We start from the raw sequence: 22,909 nt of genomic DNA, 5'->3' as shown, positions 1-22,909 counted from the left end.
TGCAGCCCTGCTTTGGCCCTTGGCTTGGAAATGAAAGGATTAGCGTGGACTGCCTGTACCACTTAGCTTCTCTGCTAAGAGGACATGAAAAACCATGCACAGGTATCACTGGACATGCTGTGGAAAATATGTTTTGGGAGGATGGAAAAGTGAAGGCAGAGGCACAGCGGGGCCTAGTAGCTTACTGTGAGGTCACAGGACTGTGTAGGGTTGAGTAAAATGCAAGTAGAGTTGATATTTGCATCCTATAGTATTACATATCTTTTCCTCCATCTTTTGGTATCCCTGCTGTTGCCTGTGATTGCTTTTAAAACAGTTAGGACATAAGTTTTTAATTATGTCTATCTCTGCAGAATATTATTTGGAACCTCTGGAGACAACACTTTTCTTTGCCTTTATTTATTCTTTATTGCCTTTATTTCAAATCTTCTTTCTTTATGCATGCTACAAATTGCTTCATTCCAGATAGATTTGAAAAAAACAGTTAGTGGAAAGATCTAATTTAAAAGGGTATGTCCATGAGACAGTTATGTAAAATAGTAGTTGAAGATCCATGAGTCAAGAAGAATGTAAAAGGCTAGAGTATAAAAGCTGTATGATACTTGGTAAGTTTCAAAGGGGAACTGGCAGCAATTTGCATATGCAAATTCCTTATTCCTGTATTGTTGTAGCAATCAGATATGTATTCTTTTTCCAAAATAGAAAAAAATTAAGAGACCCTTTTTGATCAGCTTAAGCTTGTTTGCAGCAGATCTGCAAAGTCTGCCAAGAAAAAACATTCTGGCTAGAGAAAAGCCGTATCTTTGTCATGTGAAATTCCATCCAGTTCATGGAGGCAAAGAGAGCAAAAGGGACCTTTGGGAGTTAGTTATTTGTCCTGACCCAAGTTAGAATCAACACCAACTACATCGCTCTGAGCAGATGCTTGTCTAACCTGTTCCTAAAGACCTTCAGTGATGGAGATTCCCATCCTTTAAGTGTTCAAGGCCAGGCTGGATGGAGCTTTGAGCAACCGGGTCTAGTGGAAGGTGGGACCATGGCCAGGGGGTCGGAACTAGATGATCTTTAAGGTCACTTCCAACCCAAACTATTCTGTGATTCTATGAAACATCTGTACCTTTCCTGCTGTACTCTTCCTTAATATCTAATCTAAATCTTCCTGGGGAAAATTTCAATCCATTAGTTCTTGTACTATGGATATGGAGAGTAGCTCTTTTTTGATTTGCAGCAGCCTTTTGGCTGTAATTTTCTCTTTCCCTCCTTAGGCTTTACAGTTCTTGCCACACTTACTGTTCTCCCCTGAACCATCTCTCTCCCACACAGATGTTCTTTGACACAGAGTCCCAAATTCCAAAGAATAGTCTGGCCGAGACAACAATTCAGATAGGGGAAGAAGTAATTCGGAAGGGTTTCTCAACAATATTTGAAAAATTTAATTTTGCAGCTTTAGGGAAATTTTGAGCTGTGGCTGTTTGTGCCCTGCAGAGGAGGAGGAGGGATGGGGAAGAATACAGACAAAATGTGGAAGAGAAGAATATGAATCTAGAACCCATTGTCACTGCTTATGTTGCCACCAAGGGGATGAGAGAAGTGGGGCAGCTCTCACTGTTACTGCTCTTATGGCTTTTTTTTTTTTTTGGTCTTTTTTACTTTGTGTCAGTGTAGTACTGTTAATTCACATTCAACTTATGATGTTATACCACCAAACATTTTTTCTGAAAAAAAGTCAGTTGTTCTCCTTCCTCTGTTTATGTATTTGTTGATTCCTGTCTTGATGTGGAAGCTTGTGCCATTTCTGATTGAATTTATCCCATTCTTTCAAACCGTGTTGCCAGCTTCTCAGGATTTTAATTTTGATCCTCTCTCACAGCATACCTCAAACCCCTCCAAACTGTATGTTGCTAGGAAATTTAATAAGCATGTTCTCTAGTCCATTATCTGTATTGTTAATGAGAATACTAAATAATTTTGAACTCAAGTACATATTGTCATTTCTTTAGAATAAGCAGAGCCTCAATCTAGGGACATTTTCTGTCTGTTTCTCAGTACGTTTTCTACGCCATATTGCATAAATTTCAAAACTGTTGAGAATAGCTTTCTGAGCCTTGTTGACTTAAGTGAAAACTGTATCCCTCTTTGTAGCAAACCATGTAGCAAACCGCACCCCTTTGTAGCTAACATTATTTTCATGTACTTTAATTATCTGTATGTAGATCAAAAAAATGAAAGCTGCAAACATATCCCAAAACAACTTGTACCTTATCTTTTGTAGCCTGACCATTGTAGTTTAACAATTTTAAATGCTTGAATACCAGTATAGAAGTAAAAAAAAAAAAAAAAAAGGCAAATTTGTGGGAGAACAGGTGGCCTCCTAAAGCTCAAGTAAAGAGGAAGAATGTCAGGCTTTCCTTTAAATGAAATGTGTTAGGAATATAGTACAAAGTGAGGTTGGAGAGTAATGGAGGGATGGAAGGAGGTCCCCACAGTGTGCTCGGCCTCCAGGAACTAGTGAAGGCACTATACAAGCACTGCAGAGTCAGTCCTACGCCACTGTCATGTCGACCACAAATGGCTGGGAGCTGCCAAGATAGTCATAGCAGCTGGGGAAGAGAACGATACTGGGGTTGAACCATGCACTTTTTTTAGAACACAGTTGTTTTCATAGAATCACAGTATGGTTTGGGCTGGAAGCAACCTTAAAGATCATCTAGTTCCAACCCCCCTGGGCATGGTCCCGTGGGCCATACCTTCCATTAGACCAGGTTGCTCAAAGCTCCATCCAATGTGGCCTTGAACACTACCAGGGATGGGACATCCACAGCTTCTCTGGGCAATCTGTTCCAGTCTCACCACCCTCTATTTCTTCCAAATATCTAGTCTAAACCTACCCTCTTTTAGTTTAAAGTCATTGCTCCTTGTCCTATTTCTACACTCCCTGATAAAGCATCCAATAAAGACTAAAGATAAAAAGATAAAGATCAGGAGATAAAGTTTTCTATGCTTTTATGATAAAATGTGGGGAAAAGAGAAAAAGAAATGATTTAAAATAAAATTCTATGAAAATTTGGGAGAAGCCATTCTTGCGCTGTAAGCTTCATCCTTTTGTGTAGAGGTATTACACAGTCATTGTCCTTCACAGCATTGCGCTGTGTGGAAGAACACAGGAAATAATTAATTCTTAGCTGGGTAATGTTGGTCAAGGCAATTCCATCCATATGTATCTTAGTTTCCACTTTAAAAAAAACAGTATAAATATATATATGTTTTCTGAAGTACTTTGAGGACTGCAATAGTACTAAGAGCTGAGTCTCACTCCTACATAACTGGTTTTTCCTTCAGGACTTTTACTCATGCGTTCTGTGGCTGCAGTGGATGCCGTTCCCTAACTGTCAAATGGCTGACCTTGGAATCTGACATTCAGGAGATCTCGTTCTGTAATTCCTTACAAGAACGTCCAGGTAGAATACACGACGTACGCTGTTGTATTCCACCGAAATTCATTAACGCTTCCTAACAGATCCTCGTGCTTCATAACGCAATGAAGACGCCGGTTACTCCTGGGGAGGGGAGCAGCTGTGCCTTATTACCGTAACTGATTAGGTATTCTATATAATACGTTAAACAAGAAGCCCTAAAGCCTGCATTCCTAACGCCAACCGTCTTGGTTCCACAGCGCTGGCCACGCAGGACCGGGCCGGGGCCGGAGCCGTGCAGCGGGCGTGGGGCCGGGGCTCGCGGCTCTGCCCGCTGCCCGCAGCCCGGCTTCGGCGGCGCCTTCTCGGGGGCGGCTCCGGCCCGGCGCTGCCCACGGCCCCGGGCTCCGTCCCCAGCGGACCGGCGGAGCCGCCCCCGGCCCGCGCAGCGCCCCCCGGCCCCGCACCTCGCTCCGCACCGCGGCCGCCCCGGGGCGTGCGGGCCTCTCGCTGCCGGTCGCAGCCCCCGGGGCGCCGGCTCGGCGCGGCAGGGGTTAAGGCCGCTCCCTCCCGCCTGCCCGGCCGCCTCCGCCCGCGCGTCCCCCGCTAGGCCACGGCTGACCTTCACGGCAGCCGCGCCGGGCATGCGCGCCGCCGCGCTCGGGGCCTGCGGGCGGCCCGGCCGGGGCCCGCTTGGGTCCGGCGTGGCCCCGGGCGGCACGGCCCGGCCCGGCCCGGCCCGGCTCGGCTCGGCGCCCGACCGCGGCGCGCTCGGGACCGCGGCTGGCGCACGCCCTGCCCGTGCCGGGCGCGCCGTTGCCATTCGGTGCCGATGGTGCTGGCGGAGGAGCGCGGGGGGACGCGAGGGGGGACTGCGCGCCGCGCCGCAGCCGGCAGCCGCGCCCCGCCACAGCCGCGGCCGGGGGCGGGGGGGCGGCGGCGGCCTCGTCCTGCGGCGCGGAGCCCCGCGGGGGGCGGGCAGGGCCTCGTGGTGCGCGGGGCCCGAGCCGCGGGGTGAGGCGCGGCCGGGCGGCGCTGCGGCTCGCAGGCGCTCGGGGCCGCTGGCGGGTGTTTGCCTGAAGCCTTCTGGAGCAAACCGCTACTTGAGCGTGCCTCGAGCTGCGCGGGGCCATTTCGTGAAGTAACGTGGTAACGGGCTTCCTCGTCAGCGACGGGAGCAGCAGGCTCTGCACGGGCTCGGGTCGGTAGCCCCACCGCAGGGAAAGCTGCCGCTTCCCCACCAAGGGCGGCAGCCGACGGTTGGTGTGGACTTTAACGAAAAAGCCTGTCGTCTTGCAGGGAGGTTGAGAAAGGGCTCACAAGATGGGAGCCAGTGTTAACTGTGAGTTCTCGTGATCTAAAAAAAAAAACTTGAGTACACAGTCCCAGTGCCACCTTGCCAAGCGTGCTGACACGTAACAGTTTGGTTCCAGATCACAAGTACCATCAGTTCCAGTCAACCAGAACCTCAGGAACCATTTAGTTCATGTCCTGAATAAGGTTGTGCTGCTTTGCGAGGCATACTGCTTCTGAAGGACTGAGAGGGGGAGGGGAGATGTAACACCCACTCTCCCGAAATTTCTGTAATTCCTGTGGGTATCGCAGCGCAGCAGTGCCTGGGTTGGGGTCACCCTGAGAATCAGTGGAGATTGTTGTCTTCATCCCCGTGTTCAAAAGGCCGTATGATCTTCATGATCTGCTCTTCGCTGCTAGCTAATATGGTGCCTTTCCTGAGCTTGTTTTTATTACTGGTGGAAGGCAGCAATTTATTTATTTGTTTCAGATCTGATTCTCCTCTGTTTGCAGTCTTGCCAGAAAATTCACAGCCCCTAGACAAGAATTTCAAGCAGAGGAATAGAATAAACCCCTCTCGTAACCTGGCAACACCTCCTCTATTGCTGTGTCAGGCAGACTGGGAAACATCAGCCCCTTGCAAGCTGCAGACACACATGGAGCTGTCGGTAAGCAGATCGTGCCCCAGGCCACTGCTGCCTGCTCTGCCATGTTGAAGGAGGCAGCGCTGCTGCTTGCGGAATGGCCGCTGTGCTGCCGGCACCCAGTGCCATGCTAGCTCACATCCAGGGCCGCTGGAGCAGCAAGCGGTCATGGAGGCAGCCCCTTCCTGTGGGTGGCAGGTGGGCTCCACATTCCCAGCAGTGTTCCAGGATGACATGCGTTGCTGTGCAGGGCTTTGTGTGATAAGCAGCGAGCTGCTGATGTCTGATGGCAGCTGTGGTGTTAATAATTTGTCTGCATCTGTCAGTCACCTGGGGGTCTCTAATGGATCCGTCACAGCTGTATCAAAGCATCCCGAGGGCGGCCACCCCGCCAGTGAGGCTGGGAGCGAGGAAGCGAGGCAGGCGCTGTGCCGTCGCCATGCTGCCCCCCCGCCCCCTGCCTCCCGCTCTTCTCACACTCTTTCTTTCCCCTTGCTCTCACACGCTGTCCTTCTCTGTTCCCAGCTCTCTGCCTCCTGCTGTTTCTGCCTTGTCCGAAGGGGATAGTTCTCAGCCTCGCATGCTGGAAACGCTGCCAGCGAATGTTTCTGTGTGCTGCCTGCCAGGTCCCTGGGGAAAAGGCCTGGAAATGCAGCGCGGGAGGAGCAGTGGGAGCAAGGGAAAGCCATTGTTTCTCACTGCTTGCCTGCTGCATTTTCTAATGGGAAAACTCCCTCCGCGAGGTACCGAGTTTATGTCGCTGTGAGGCTGCCCCCTCCCCCTTGCCCCAGAATTTACCATCCCCTCGCGCTGAGGAGGAGAGGCTGCAGAACCACTGCGAAAAAGCTGAGGCGTGTTTTCAATTTGCCTCCTGCTTATCTCTGGTGTTTGGACAGAGAGGTTTAAAAAGCTGGATTTTCTGTCCCTGCAGAGTAAACACACAGAACCCGGCAGCACAAACTATTTCTGGCTTATCAGTGGAGGAATGCAGCAGCTGAGGCTTAGCGCGAGTGGGCCGTCAGCAAGGCCCTGAAGGGGCCCCCTCCCCACTCCGCGCTATTAGAAGTGTGAGAGCCCAGCAGGACTCAGAGGGGAGAGTTGGAGAAAAAGGCAGAAAAGGGAAAGAAAGAGGAAGAGAGAGAGTGAGAGAGGCTGAGCAGACCCTGATGGCTACAGACGAAGTTACAGGAGGGGCTCGCAAAGCTACGAAAAGCAAACTTTTTGAGTTTCTGGTCCATGGGGTGGTGAGTCGGGAAAGTTAGTGAGCTGGCTGGCTCTGAATAGAGGGATGAGTGGAAACTGGAGGCTCTGTGCTGGGCTGGATCGGCTCCTGCAGTGTGCTCTTGGGGCGGTGGTAACTGCCTTGCCAGCAGAGCACCGGGGTCTGTGAAACCCCCAGAATATGCACCGATTCATTGATAATATCGGCTTGTGTCTGGGGGGTTGTGTGCTGTGATTTTTGCTTTGATTCTCCATGACTGGTGAATGGCATGCTATTGAGCCTGACCATGGTGCAGAATCTGCACTGGATCTGACCCAAATGGGCTTGTAGGACACTTTGTTCTGTAATCAAACTTGTGTTTTGAAAAACAATTCTGATGCAAGCCTGATGAAGTCTTGTGGTACTGCGCTCTGGTTCTTGTCTTCAGTCTGGGCTCTAATGTATCCTCTGGCTACTTAACAGGTGACTTTCAGGGGCTTGAAGAGATTAGCTCGCAGATCTGTAACAGTCTATGGGCACTCACCCATGAGAGAATTTCAGGGTGCCATGCTTATTAAATGAATACTTAATGTCTTTAAAAAGATGTCCTGCTTTTGTTTAAAGAATTACGGCTTCGATCTCCATTTAAGGGGAAATGCTAATCCTGTTTTTCTGCCATTGGAAATGATGTTCTTTAAATGTCTCTCTAATGGTTGAGATGTAAATGGTCACCATTTACAGCATTTGGATTTCTTGTATTGATATACATTTAACAAAAATAAGACCCAAGGGGTGCAGATATTGTTTGGACAGAGATGGTCTGTTTTCTCTTGAGGATTCTAGCACCTTCTGTGAGACCTTTTTGAAGACATCAGCTGGACAGTCCTGTGCAAAGGTCATAGAAATCTGGGGGAGCTCACTGCAGGCCTCTAAGTTATCTCCATAATTCAGGCTTATCCCAGATGTGTTGAATCCAGCTTGTGTCCTTCAGATCCTGAGTACGGTGAGGCTTGCGAGGCTGAGGACTTCTCGGTGGCATTCTGGTTATGTGAGAACAGCGAGCAGGTGATGTGGTACCAGTGTACAGGAGCAGTCTAGTCTGCATTGCTAGATGGGCAGATGGGCAGGAATGATTGAATAGCAGGTGTGCAGGTCTGTAATGGTGGTTTCATTGTGGACATGTGAGTTTATTAAGATGACCATAGTTGGGCAGAACCATAGGCAAGGTGGAAGGGGTGTGTGTATTTTTCCTTTTCCAGGGTTTCTGCTGGTATTTGTGCACCAGTGGTCTTCCTTCAGTAACAGGAAGAGTTGCTGAGTTAGTTGGGTGAATTTGCTTCTTTCCCATGTAGGTGTGAAAGAAGCATGTTAGCCTCTTAAGCATGGGAATTTTTAATTTGCACCAGAATAAATATAGTAGAACTTATTTCCATTATTTATCTGGATGCTAGAAGAGTCAGACTTGTCAGCACTGGGTGTTTAGCTACTAGTGGCATCTTACTTGTATATGTGTATTACCCTGCATACCTGCTTTTGTTCATCATCTTTTCATGACCTTAGTGAGGCTAGGGATTCCTGTCTGTTGTTCTCTTGCTGGAACACCTCTTCTAGGACCCTCTTCTCCTGTAGTTCTGCTTTTGCTTCTGTGTTTGTTCGTCACCTCTAGTTTCTTCCCGATCTCAGAATCAGTTTGATCAAAACAGATTGAGGTAGTCAGTCTTCCATTACTTACAAAAGATAAATAAAAAAAAAAAAGTTATAACTTCATTTTATCTCTTCAAGTCCAGTATCCTACCAAAGGGAATGAGCCATCACAGCCATTACCCTGAGTTCACACATTGCAGAGTCTGGTTACCACATACAGTATGTCTGCATCTGAATGAATTAATTGAAAATTCAAAATGAATAGCAAATTTGTACAGAATTCCTTGGAATCAGATTATGCCCCCATTTCAGGGAAAAACTCCCTCTCAAATTATTTATTTTATATTTTATCTTCAATAAAATTATTTATTTGGTTATTAAAGGCATTATTATTATTTTGCAAAAATGGGGGTATGTAAATAGGGGTAGAAAGTAGTGAGAAAAATTCTGTTATGTGAACACTTAAATGGAAAGGAGAATTTCGTGGTATTTAACTAAGGACAGTTAGATTTTGGATTCATTTGATCTTTCTGGAAACATATGTTCTTTTGCTGAGGTCACTTTGCCCTTTGCTCTTGTGCATTTCATCTTGCCTTTGTTCTTTTCCGTATTGCTAGCTTAGAAGATGTCTTCTTCCCTGTTTGTGTCATTCAGATAGGATGCCTCTGTAATGTAAGATCTCTTCATGGTTAAAAATCTTAAGTGCGATACTCTATCCTGCTTAAATTCTTGATAGTTTGTTACATCTCTGCTTAGCAGTTCTTCTAGAAAGGGTAGATTTCTTTCAGTTATTTATTTTAACAATTTTCTAACTCCTGGTCTGTGGCATCAGGGTCCTGCACATTGTTTCTGTGGGAAGAGAGAAAGGAATTTCTTTCAAAGGTTTCATCCCTCAGTTTGTAATTTTTTCCCCTCTCTGCTCTATTTCTAGCACTTTTATGGATATATACAGCTTTAATGACTACATTTATGCTGATTTATCTTATTCTTGATGTGTTTTCTACTGTCCAGTAGTACGTTTCAGGCTTTCTTTGACATTTCCCTCTGGGTGTCCAGCTTTTACTTTAAATTCTGTTGACCAAAACCAAGATATTAATCTCTGCAGGCCATTCCTCTTCTCAATTTCTTCTATCCTCCAGATCCTATCATAGGCCGCCCTGTTGGCTGGATCCCTTCACTGGATGTTTTCCTTGTCTCCTTTTTTTTTTTTTTTTCCTTTCTTTCTCAAATAAGTATCTTCACATATAGCCTTGAGAAGATCCATAGTGCAGATCTTGTCAAAGCTCTTGTCCAGATGTCTGTCCTTTTGTGACTCAATTGCAGCAATCTTCTCTTTGGTACCGTGTACTGTTGACCTTGCCGGTGTCATCTTCCCACAAGAAGCTGCTGAGAAGTTCGTTTTCTTGCCCAGTTGTTCTGACCTTTTTAATTTGCTTTCTTTTTTCTATTACCACTTTATCTTCCTTCCAAAACCAATCTTCTTTCCTTTCATGCACAAGATACACCTATAAAGGTCTATGTCCCTTTTTTAAACTATCAAGTCGTATCTGTATTTACAATATACTTGTTGTCAATTCAAATCACTTTCTTCCCTTAGTTATTCTTATTCTTTGCCCCCTGTGCTGTGCTTTGGAAGCTCTTAAAATAAGTCCTTACACGTATTTAGTTTCTGCTAATATGTGCTTTTACATAGGTTCTGCTAATCTTTACAGTTTAATACCAGTTATGCATTAAAAAATAGATTAAAGGACGGGTCTGATTTTCCAAAGATGTGTATGGGGTGTTTAATAGATTGACCAGTGTTATGGAAAAGGGGATGAGCAGTGAATTTCATAAACAAATTTTGCATCTTCTCATACATAAATGAACTATAACCATGCAGGAGGAAGTCTCGGATGTTATTGTGGGCTACCTAGTATGTAGCAGCAGCCACTGGTACTAAAAAAGCAAGTAAAATGTTTGCTTCATTAAGAAATGGGGCAGAGAATAATACAGAAGATATTGCCAATCTGTTGGCGCATACTTACAAGATTTACTTTTTTTCATTTTAGTTGTGTGGAGCCATGCTCGTTTGTGTGACAAATAAGCAAAAGGAGGGGTAACTCAGAGAGCAGTGATAGTGGGAGGCCTGTGAAGACTTCATCAGTAAGAGAATGGGAAATTTGGGGTGGTTAGGCCTTGTAGGAAATGATTTTTTTTTTTTTTTGGTCATAATATCTAAGGATAGAGATTGATTAGGAAAGTTGTGAAATCTCTGTCACTGGAGGCTCTTAGGAACTGGTTAAAGGAGTAAACATCTGTCTAAGATGATGGAGATACTGGTGACACTTTATTCAGACTAGGAAGGACTGGATGACCTCAAGGACTCATATTTCAGTATGTTATGGTATTTGTTTTATTATAACAGGAAGAACTAGAGATACTTTTCCCAAATTGAAGAGTGGTCTATTTTCTTTCAGCTGGTCATCAGTCTGCAGAGATCACTACCAGAAGTAGTAAGGTGAAGAGATTACTAGGTTTGAAAAAATTGAACTTCATTAATGAGAAATATCTTACTAATTTTTATATTATCGTGGATATAAATACTATCTTGTCAGAGCATGAACACTAGAAAGGGTAGAAGAAAGCCTCATGAACCGTCGTCATTGGGCAGTTTTGTTCCACTTTCCTAATACAGAGTGGTCTGTACGTCTGTCCGTGCTAGGACATTTTCAGAGAACAGTTTCTGGAACGAAGTCACTGGTTTACTGCATACGTATTTTCTGTTTTGTTCAGCAAGGAGATGCTTGGGGTGTGTGCAGGGCAGCCTGAGGAATTCAAGTGATGTTACCACAGTGAAAAAACATGATTGGGAGGTGGTACTTAAAGAAGTCTGGTGGAGTAAAAACATTGTACAGCATTCAGTCCTTTCAGATCAAACCATTCTCTGATTCTATGATGACTTGATTAGTCTTTTCTTGGTTCTAGCCATGATGTTGCAGAGCTCGGTTCTCTCTCCCTTCCCAAGACCCTCCCAAACTCATTTACAGAGTGAAGAGGCATATTCTCCTAGTTGTTCCCACAAAATCCACTCCATATCACATTAGATCACTATAGTGGGTGTGATCAGATCTACTAAAACCAGCAAGCTGATGGAACTTAAAGCTAGTATATCAGCTTTGTCTGTTTCAGTTCCAAAGGCTGGTTTTGTTTTATTTTTTTGTTATAGTTGTTTTGTTTTTGTTTTAACTGTGTACATTCGAGTGCTTTGTTTGGGGTTTGGTATCTACTTGTTCAGAGTTCTGGATGGACATGCATGAAATAGAAAGGTGGTCACTGACCTTGTGTCTCAAGTTACAATTCACAGCTTTGTAAATGTAGTGTTTACCAAGTTAAAGATTTTTGGATTGTTATGAACATTTTTCAAAATGGGTGGAACTTGGAAGTCACAGCTGTGGAACACTTGGACCCTGATTCTAGGATATGAGTGCTTTGGGGAAATGGAGGAAGGTGAATATAGTAGATGAGCAGTAAGAATGGAAATACTGATATTTCTGCTTACTGAGTCTTTAAAAGACTTAGAGACATTTAAAAAACAGGAAGCCATATGAGGTCATACCTGCAGTTATTAGAGGAGAGGAGAGAAGATGTCTACAAGTTCGTTTCTTACACTTAAAAGAATCTGTTTCACTGTTGGGGAACCATTTGTGCAGTCAGGATCCTGTTGCCACCAGGCAATATTAGCTTGGCTAAATTTCTTAATGGTTCCATATACTTCTTGTGACCTGTTCTTTAAGCCAGCATCTGACACATCTCTTGCTTATGTTCATACCTTATAGAAATTAGCAGATATTGTAATGCTATGTTGTAAACCTTGTCTACACAAGGTAGCTCGTATTTTAGTTCCCAAAATATACTGTTTGGATAGTTGGCAATTTTTGTTGTTCTTCTGAAAATGTATCAATTTCTTTATTAACAAGAAGCCCATAGCTGTTCACTGCTTGCCACCAGAATCATCCTCCATGCTACCAAGATGGATAGAGCTGTGCCTTTTAGAACAGGCAGTGTGTAGGTACAGCTCAGTGATATATGGCAGTGCAACAACTCCAAGCTCTCTGTTCAGTCCATTTCTAAGCCTCCTGTAGGTATCTTTGCTTTTCCTAATACTTTGTTTTCTTTGTACCTATCAGTTCTCCAGGTTATTGTCCTCTACCTGGTATGTTCAGGCAGGAACCCTCTTTTTATCTGCTTCAGCATTTTGGCTGCTGTGATGTCTCTTGAGAAAAACATCTTCAGTGGAAATATATAGAAGAACACCTCTCCACTGCTGTTTCAGTTCTTCCATCAGAAATTACAAGTTTACTTGAAGAATGACGAAGAAAAGGATGGAAAAGGCAATTCTCTAATGTAACAGGATGTTTATGAGGGGAAGAAAGTAGAAAAGCCAAATGTGTGGCTTAAGAAGCTGTGCAGTAGAAGGTAGTGAAAGAGATTTAGCATCAGTTGTTGGGGAGGTGGTGTTCTTTTTGCACTGTCAGTGTGCTCAGTTTTGGAAAGATGTGTGCTAGGCCAATGATGGACTGTTTACAGATGCAGAAGCAGTGAGGAATGCAGGCAATCAACAGAATTCTTAGGAACCAGCATGCATGTGTTAAATACTGGTTGTGTACCTTTCTCTGTGTGCTGTACTGTTTGGCCTTGTCTAGCTGCTTTGCGAGCAGACGAACTCAACTCATTGCTTCATCTGCTGAGAGCTGTAAGCGTGGTTCCTTCAGCTGGGGACATACTGTGGTCTTCCTCCTTTGTTATGCCCCACAGTGCTTTTGCCCTCTTCCCAGTGATGTTTGAAGTAGTGCAGAGTAACACGTGTATGGAATCAATAGAGGAAAAAAGGGGGTAGGTCTGTGTGTGTGGATGGAGGTTGAGTAGGAGCATCTGAGATAGATGATCTCCTAGGAAAAAGAATGTGTTAGTACTGTTTTGCTCTGCAGCCTTCACCATGGATGATATTTGTTCAGGACAGCTTCCATTCCTCTGATAACATGAGGAAGAGGGGAGAGAGAGATCCTAAGCTGTAGCCAGTGGCACTTCACAGATCTCTTTCAAAAGATGTAATTGTACTGTAATACTCTTTAGTGTTGTGGCAATTTCTTTTTCTCTTTTTTTTTTTTTGTCATGAATGTGAAAATTTGTGGTTTTTTTTTTTCTGCCACTGTGTTATTTCTCACGTGTTTGAGAGCAAAATAAACTGTTAGGTAAGATAATTGCTTGTGTGTTCTCCTTTTACAAAAGTTTAGCAAGGGAAAGCATTTCTGTATCTGTTGGGAGTCTGGTGGGCTTATGTCAGTGAGATGGCAGCTGCATAGTAAGATTTTATCTGCATATGATACTGGAGATAGGAGTATGAGAAGTTAAGGGGAAGAGTGAGGCACATAAATGAGTGAGATTGCATATGCTGTCCACAGTGTTGCTGCTCTTGCTAGAGCTGTCTCATTTTTCTGTTTCATGCTTTCTCTACCTTTCTCTGTTTTACTGCTTAACAAAGGGAACTGAAGAAAGTTCAAAGATCTCAAATTTAGATCAAGACTAGATCTGGCTTGCTGATCTTGTTCTCCAGGCTTTAAGGTGTTCTTTATGAGAATCAGAGGAGTGGGTTTGCAGGCTGGTCCTTGTGGCCAGACAGCCTCCAGAGGGGATGAACATGAGATGACTGTGTCCAGGATCTTGACTCTTCTGAATGACTGTCAAATGTCCCAGGATGATTGACAGGCAACAGCCGGCCTAATAGTCTGTTCTTTGCTGGAAGAAGGCCACGATTTGTAGATTGACAGACAACAGAAAGATCTTAAATACAGTCTCAAGTGTGAAGCCCATTCCAGGCCATTTGTTTCTGCAGACTCTGCTTGGGTCAGGGAGTGGGAAAGAAGAGAGTTGCTCTGTACCAGCAGCCTTCATAGCTCAGTGTTGATGGGAGACAATGTTTTCAGCTCTGCACAGAGCCTCAGTTTTGCCTCTTTGCTGTCTCTTGCTACTGCTCTGCTCAATGATCATAACCACAATCAGTCTCCTACATGAATACTTCCTGAATCCACCTGCTTGGCTGATGCTGCTGGTCTCTCTCCTACTTCAATGTTCCCTCTCTGCCCAAACCAGTGATAGCCATTGCTTCTTTACTGATTGTTTCCCTTCTTTCTTTCTTCCTTTTTCTTCGTGCATCCAAGCACAAAGAATATTTAAGACTTGTGATGATCAGGGAGGGCACTGAATTGGGGCTTTGGGGACTACAGAGAACTTGGGTGGGTAATCTGGAGAGGCAGCTAAGCACTGTTGCTTCGAGCTTTCAGCCAGAATAGGTGCTTTTGTAAAATGTAACAGTCAGAGCATAATGTAAGAGCTGCTTTTCTGGCTCAGAGGAAAGGTCCCTCCAGGCCTGCAGTGCTATCCCTAACAACAACCATAACAGATGGCTACAATAGACAGAGAGAAGGGCAGGTGTGTAGAACATCAGTCTTCAAAAATTTTTGATTGTGCACCCTTATCATTAAAAATTCTTGAGCATGCACCCTCCATATGTATGTATTTATTTATAAATTCTATACACGAACTCCCGTACCACTACATACATTATAAAACAAACAGATTTTTTTTAAAAAAAGGATAAAGATGAAAACTCCATTTAAAAAATGTTAATGGTACAAAAAAATATTTACTTCTTGCACCTTGGTGGATTATCTCGTGCATCCTCTGGGGTGCACACATTCTACTTTAGAGACCACTAGAACACTTCTTCTATGTACTTTCTTGGTCTTTGACTGTTGATAACTCAGAAATTTCTGAGCCAAACCTGTTTCCCATGTCTTCAGCATCCCTTTGAAAAGCAGTTCCATGGGTTCACTACCCACTGTGTGGCAAAACACCGTTTTGTTTGTCTGTGAGCCTGACTCCTCGTGTTTCTCTGATGGCCAAGGTTTATGTACTAGTAGGGGCAGTGAACAGTCAATCCCCATCTGCCCTCTCCAGGCCACTTGTGATTTTGCAGAGTTCTTGCAAATGCCACCTTAGATTACCTTCGGTCATCTGTTTCCAGGTGGAAGAGTCATAGTATATTTGATTTTACTTATGTGAGTACTATTGCATATCTTAATTTTTCCATACCATTCTTTGTATCTTTTTCATGTCTAATCTACACTCAGCAGAAAACAGAACTGCACACAGTATTCACCGTGCTGGCAAACCATGAACAATGGTGCAGGGATGTTCTCCGTTCCTTTCCTTGTCATTTCTATTATTTAATGGCTGATGATTTTTATAGAGGTGTCTATGTGAAAATACTGCTTTTGTTGGGCAACAGTCAGCTCAGAGTACGTTGTTCTGTATGTGTTGATTGGATTGATTTCTTCCATGTAAATCACTTGTAATATGTATTGAAATCCATTTTCATCCTCCTTTTACTTGTGCAGTCAGTCTCCTTAAGTCCTCCTGCAGTTCTTTGAAGCTGGTCTTCATCCTTGCCAGCCTGAATAACTTAACATCATCTGCAATTTTTTTGCTTCCTTACTTTTTGTCTTTTTTTTTTTTTTTTTTTCAGGTTGCTTCTGAATATGCTGAAAAGCATGGGCCCCAGAAAAACTCCTTTTATTGTCAGAAACATTTACTTTTTCCCCATTTCTATACTTTAACCAATTACTTGCCTGTAACGGATGCCATGGCCTTTTGTTTTCCTTGAAAGACTTTCTAGAGGGAGTGTAGAATTTCAAAAGACTTTTATGTATGATCATTCTTTTTCATGTGTTGGTTTAGATGCATATAGTGTGTGTGCATGTCTGTATTTTCACAAATATGTAAATATTTATAATAAATGTTTTGGTAATTCTTAGAATGAAACTGAGTTCTCTCTGTTTTAAATTAAGTTTTATGAGTGGCAATTATTTTAATGGTCTTTTACCTTGAGGAATATAAATTAGGATTTACCATTGACTTTGCTATATGTCTAGTACATCATTAAGCTTGTGGTCTCACCTAAAGTGTCTGCTCCAGAGCATGCTGACGTCAACATAAATGTCAGGACTTTCAAATGCCTAAAGGAGCTGCTGGCAAACTGTTGCTCTCTCTCTCTCTCTCTCTCTCTCTCTCTCTTTTTTTTTTTTTTTTTAATTATAGAGCCTTGATTGGAAAGATGACCTTTTCTTAAAGAATTCTTGTCACTTCATGAGCTTATGGTGCTCTCCAGTGTAGGTGGAGGCAAGGGCTCTTAATGGAAAATGTTTTAGCATAGTATTTCCGTAGTTCAGCTTTGCTTGTTACAACATCCCTTATGAGCAAAGCAACCTGCTAGTCACTGCAAAATCTGAAGTGCTGTGGATGTGAGCTTGCTTGTGGCTTTGTTTAGTGTGTGGACTGCTCCAATTTGAACTGTGTATAGCATGCTGTGTCAGCTTTAGTCTGAAGGTAGAGCTATCTACTGTAATCTGGCCTGGGTGCTACTGACCACTGAGTGTTTTCCCTAGCCTAGAATTTCTCATCTCTGTTTCCTGTCTACTTTCTCACAGAGTTCCTCTTTACAGTGTCCATGAAATTCCTATTCAGCTCTCTTGCACTTTGTGTTGCTGCATAGTGTTTAGAAGGATGGTAAAAATTGGGAACTTGCTGGAGCTAGTGTCTGGTTATGTACAAATGTTGCAGCTGAGGAAGCAGGGACCAAACTGGCTCTTCTTTCTGTTTTGCTTCTTCCCTAGCGACCTGGGATGCCATCAGGAGCTCGAATGCCCCATCAGGGGGCTCCCATGGGTCCCCCAGGTCCCCCATATGTTGGAAGCCCCTCAGTGAGACCTGGGATGCCCCAGACTGTGATGGAAACAACAAGAAAACGCACTGCGCCACAGCAGGTCCAGCAACAACAGGTGCAGCAGCAAGTGCAACAGCAGCAGCAAGCTACCCAGAATCGAACTAGGAGGTGAGTATTCCAGGAAGGAAGCAATGGAAAACAATTTGAGGAAGAAAAATTGATCTCTTTTTAGCAGTAGGTAAGACCATTAAGATTGAATGAGACAGACCAGAAGATTTATATAATGTCAGTTTCTTAAAACTGGCAAAAAAAAAAAAAAAAAAAGGTAAATTTTACTCTGTATTTTGTGAATGGTCTCTGAACAAGTTGACCATTACTAATTTCTTGTTTTGCAGTTAAAATGCTTTTTTTACCTTGCAAGTGTATTGGGCTATAAATCTGGCCATTACATTTAGCTTGTAAAGTTAATGAACAATTATTTTCTAATATACTACAACAATTTTATAATTTGTTGTCTGCTTTGTATAGTTTCTCTGATTTCTGACTGGCTAAGAAAATGGTTTATAAGCAAGGGACAAGTGGAAAAGATTGTTGGTTGGTAATATGAACTCTTGTACTATGGTCACTAAGCAGACTGTTCATAACACTTGCAGTTTTCCTAGGCATTGCTACATATAAAGTAGAGAGATAATCATGGGAAATAATTTCCCAGAATTAGAGGGACTTCTAAAATGAGCTTTATTTTTAATTTATGTCCACTTTGTGCAGTGCTGAGTGCACTCTCTCTTAAATAACAGTTCTCCAATTTCTTTTTGCAACTTACTAGACCTTATCAGACAGGAGTTACCAAGTGTGAGCCAGTTCCCAATAAGCAGATAGGGTGCAGTCTGCCTTTGCAGTCTGCAGATAGGGGGCTGTCTGCCTTTTGCGAAGTCATTATAGGTATATATAGATTCAGACATTGTTCTGGTGGTGTCATCATATCTACTTGTAGGTAAATGTGACTTCCTATGCTCAGTGCTTCAGGAGCCCTGCTCTGTCCAGGGTGTATGCCTTGGGTCAGCAAGCCAGACTTGGGAATGTTTGTATCTGGGATGCATCTGGAAAGGACTCCAATACCGAGAGTATTAATATATTAAGATTGAATAAGTTTAAATACAGAAGGAATGTGTGTGGGTGCAGCATGTGAGCACAAGAGATACATGTGCGTCATGGAGGCCTTGCCCAGCACTAGCCAAAATGCACATTCCACAGCACTTCCCAGGAGATTCTTCAGGAAACTGCAGAAAATAATGCCTAGCCTTTAAATATACAACCTGAAAAATTGCCACAACTGGATAATTGAATTAAACTTCACTCACCAGTTTCCAGGGATCATTAAAGAAGAATAGTTTGTTACCTAAAAGTTGATGTCAAAAGCCACAGAAGAAAGCAGTTCCCCCTCCCAGTTCTTAATTTTAACATTTACAGCAGTAATCACAACTGTGGTGAGGCCAGCTTACACCAGTGCTTGTTAGGTACTCTGAAAAGTTTCTCTGTTTCTTCTGCCATGCCTTTCCTCCAGATAATGTTTTCAGTGTTTTCCCCTTGTTCATTTCTACCTCCCTGTCATTTCCCATTGAAACTTTCCTAGTTTTTCAGGCAAACTTTTCTGGCACCTTGGGTCCCAATTCTTGGATTAATTGAGCCCAATGTTGTATGGCACAAAAGGGCCAAGATGGTGTAATCTTCCTTTCTTGGCAGGTTTAGAAGACTAAAAGCAGGTAAATCTTTCTGTAACAGACTCCTGAAGAACTTTTGAGAACCATGTTTTTTGTGGGGTTGCCTTGTTTGTTATTTTCTTTATAACTGAAAGCATAGGGGTTGCTGTGGGTGCATATTCCACTTCCTTTGGGAGGATGCGGTTTGCTCAGGCATTGCTTCCAGAATCTGAAGAGTTCAGTGCAGATTTGATTTTTGTCAGTTGTGGAAGGTCTTGGAGATTTAAACCATGTAACATTCTAGTCCCATTATTTCTGTGCTTTAAAAAGAGACATAGTTCACCTGTGAAAGTGGATACAACTGTGTAAATGAATTTTCTACCCCAAGAGAGGATGTAGTTTGCACCTCCAAGCAGAGTTTCTCAGGGTTGGCTTATGTGGAGATGAAGAAGAATCTGTTATTTCAGCCCAGGCTTACTATTAGCAAATGCAGGAAGGGAGTATGCTGCACTGATGTGTGTGGAAACAGCCTTTATGTGGACATGGCTGATGACAGACTTTCAGGATGGAAACAGTAAGGAAGGGCATCCTTGTGACATGGCAGACTGGCAGCAGGCGGTTGTCTTTCTCCCATTTTTCTGTCACAGATGGAGTGATTCATCTCCTCTTTAAGATAAAGGCCTTGCAAATTACAGAGGTGAAGAGTAAGGCCTGAATTCTCTCTTGGCCTTGCTAGAGAAAGCTAGGTGACAGTTTGATGGGAACAAATGCTTTTTAGAATCTGAGGAATTCAAAAGATGATATATTTGGCAGTCTTCCTAACAGTACCATTTCTTAGGCTTATATAAATTTGGCTGTATGCATATGAACAAAAGGAGTGTTTTTAAAAGCATACATATGTAAATGTGCTTGTGTCTGGGTATGGACACATTATGCATATGCCCTAGAGGAACGCAGATATCTTCCCACATACATGTCCATAAAGATGAACAAGCATGGAGACATAAACTCACTTACCTTTGTAGATCACTCACTTCAATAAAACAATTGTGTATACGTAGGGAAGGGTGCATATATTTGTGTTTTCATATGCAAATGAACATCAGCGCTCAATTTTGGGCATGAATGAATACATACTCAGATCAGTTTGAACAAGTTCATGTTTTCAGTTTACAGGCACTCACCTCGTACTTGTGTGTGTGCATAGGTATGTCTGTGCACACTTCCACACATGTGCAGTGTCTGTCTCCATGCTCTTTCTGTATCTATAGACGACATGCACATGCACTTGCATACATTGCCGCCCTGCACCATAGAAGATGCTGTGATCAAAGAACTTGTGCACTTCTTTCCAAGATGCATAACAGACAGCTCTGATTTGTTCTTAGCTAACTACCTCCCCAGGCTGCTGAGAGAAGGGGTCCTAGGTCCTGGGCATGGGTGAGACCCTTTTGCTGATGCATGCACAGCTGTGCACCAGCATGTGGAGATGTCAGGATAATTTAGCAGGTGGCCTCGTTACTCCTAGATCTGTCACCATGGTAACGTGTTTTTTTCTTTAAAAAATGTACAGTGCCAAGAGGAGGAAGATGGCTGACAAAATTCTCCCTCAGAGGGTGAGTCGCTTTCATTTCCTATTCCCTTCACAATCAGTTCAGCATCTTAGTGTAATTAGAGGGATTTTAGAAAATACTTTCACTTTTTGTTTAAAAATCTAATTAAAAAGTAAGTAGGCAGTGGGTGAAAGTCTAGAGAGCAAGGCTGGGGCTAGGGCTGGGGGCTGGGAGTGTGGAGTACAACCCGGCCTGTCATCCTCTTGCATTGGGTTAGCTGTGCCAGCACTGCCACTTGCTGGATGGACAGTGGTGCTGGTCTGTGAGGTACATGACTTGATGATGCTGGGGCCCTCTGGATCTTAAAGATGTTTTTGATCAATTTTTGAGGCTGGCCAAAAATTGGTTCGGAGTGCAGATGTTCCTGCAGGAGACGAGCTTGTTCTTGGGTCTCTCTGGCCCAGTAGACCTGCCAGGTTCTAATTTTTGCAGTTGTGTCTTAGTACGAGTGAATCCACATAAACAACAGAGTTCAAGGGGCCTGTACTGTTCAGACAGATAATAACTCTTATCCTTGCAGGTATGTCTAGGTTTTAGTGGGTATCTATGCTTGATCCTCAATGTTTAAATGTTCTACTTCCTTCTCAAACATCAGCATTTCTCTCTACTCTCCTTCTCTTTCATTATTCCCAGACTTTTCTGTTCCTGTACTCTCTGTAGTACAGTTCCCCTAAAACATACACGCTCCCAAAAAGCAAGGTTCTTTAGTCTTCTAAACACACACACTCATCACACTGTAGTCCCAGTTTCTTTGGCTTCTGGTGCTCTTTCTGGGCTCAGAATTCCTTTCATAGGTATGTGGATCTCCACTTCCTCTTCAAATCTACCTTTCAGCTACTAGTGTAAACCCAAACTTGATGACAACCTTCAGATTCTCTTCTGTGACATTCCAAAGGTACCTAGTTACAACCAACTGAAGGTGAACCCACTTTGATACTCCTGATACCAAATTATCACTTCTCGTGTTGTAACTCCTGCCACCCCCTGAAAGCACAGTCTTTAGGAGGTTACCCATTCGTTTTTTCATGCTGCTGTCTTGAAAGAACTAAGCTACCATGAAATTCAGACCTATGAACTACTTGCAGTCTCCATGCTGTTTGTGTTGAAAGTTTCATTCCTGCTTTGCTTGTAGTCTGTACTTTCTTAAACAAGACAGGTAGCTGCCATTCTGTCTCACAAATTGTTTTCAGAGACAATTATATATCCTGTATGGTGAGACTATCATTTTAAACGTGTGTCCATTTGAAGGCTTTTTTTTTTTTTTTTTTTTTTCTGTCCTGGTGCCTTTATAAGATGAAAAGGTCTCAGATAGAACAGAGGTAACCAAAATTCTTTGGCAACAGAAGACTTACGCCTCTTTAGCAAATCCATGATAATTTTTAATAGGTAGAACATACCTTCTGATATGTCAAAAAGCTATACACAGATACTAGCACCTTTCAGAACCATGCTGTTACCAAGTCTTCCTGCCTTTCAGTATCTTTGTTGCTGTCAGCCAATAATTTTAACTGATGCAATGATTAGACAACACAAATTGCTAGAGTCCTGTCTGCAATAGAGTTTTATGAGTGCAGTTGAAGTGGAGGTATCAATGATATGATTTTGTGTCTGAATTAAGGTACTCCATTAGGCTGCTGTCTGTGTATCAGAACCTCCTAACTCCCACCAGTCGTGAGATGGGAAGATGCTGTGTACATTAGTGTCCTGTCAAGTGGAAGATTTGCACTGGTGGATATTGAAAGCAAGCAAAACACAGGGTAAAACTTCTAGCTTTCCAAAGCTAGTTCTAGAGTATTTTCCAGCCAATGGGCATCTGTTTCCACAAGCTTTTTGCAGTCTCTTGCTTTCTGGTAACTGTGATGGAAAGAGGTGTTGATATTAAACACATTTTACTCTTGAGAACCAGCTTGTGTAATAGAAGATGGAAAATGAGGTGAGTTCTCAGTGTTGGTTACTATGCTAGTCAGGAAATTGCACGGATGCCCTGCTACTGGACTTCCAGACTCTGATCAAGCTTGTGCTTCATATTGCAGCATGTTTCTAGCTGGGAAGGGTTGCACATATTCTACGGTTTAGCTATTTGACAAGGTCTTTGTTTTGCATAGATATAATTGTACAAGAACAGTTCAGTCTAGCAAACTATTGTGTATAGGAAGATAGGATTATCGAACCCCAGGGGACCTCCTGGCACATCCAGTTTGATTCACCTGCCATAGAAGCCATGTCACACAGTTGCTGTCTCAAGACTAGTTAGCTTCCTTACCTCTGAAATATTTTAGATTTGGCAGCTCCCACACTTTTTTTTGGTTAGGCTCAGCAAAGCAAGTGGTTTCAGTTTTCCAAGTAAGAGTGCCTCCCTATGATTCTAATCATCACAGTCCTTCATTGTATCTATTCCACGCTAATTTCACACCTTTTGAACTTCTTTAATTTTACCTCTCAGGAGACCACAACTATACATAGTATTCTAGATTACCAGCATCACCGATACTTGCATAAAATTAATGCATTTTTGTGTCTACTGGAAAGAGGTAGTGATACCCCATTACGATCAGATTTTCTTTATTACAGCCTTCCTGCATTGATATAGCATGCAGTCATTCTATGACTGACTAGTACTCATGAATATTTCTACTT

The 22,909-nt window shown here is 43.2% G+C and overlaps 1 protein-coding gene across 18 annotated transcripts in view; it reads left to right on the top strand.

Annotated features, from left to right (window-relative positions):
• SMARCD3 (SWI/SNF related BAF chromatin remodeling complex subunit D3) overlaps positions 1–22,909 on the top strand; it is a 93,540-nt gene that overhangs the window by 26,216 nt on the left and 44,415 nt on the right. For 2 of the 18 annotated variants that reach the window (XM_068673019.1, XM_068673021.1), the window contains 2 exons: positions 16,910–17,127; positions 20,233–20,275. In XM_068673019.1, coding sequence (XP_068529120.1) covers positions 16,919–17,127; positions 20,233–20,275 — 252 coding nt within the window. In that variant the 5' untranslated portion in view covers positions 16,910–16,918. The other 16 variants (XM_068673028.1, XM_068673029.1, XM_068673013.1 and 13 more) reach the window with 15 other exon arrangements.

Source organism: Anas acuta, chromosome 2 (genome assembly GCF_963932015.1).
Source record: "Anas acuta chromosome 2, bAnaAcu1.1, whole genome shotgun sequence".
NCBI lineage: Eukaryota > Metazoa > Chordata > Aves > Anseriformes > Anatidae > Anas > Anas acuta.
The sequence above is the reverse complement of the archived record's forward strand: the minus strand, read 5'-3'. Positions and strand labels throughout refer to the sequence as shown.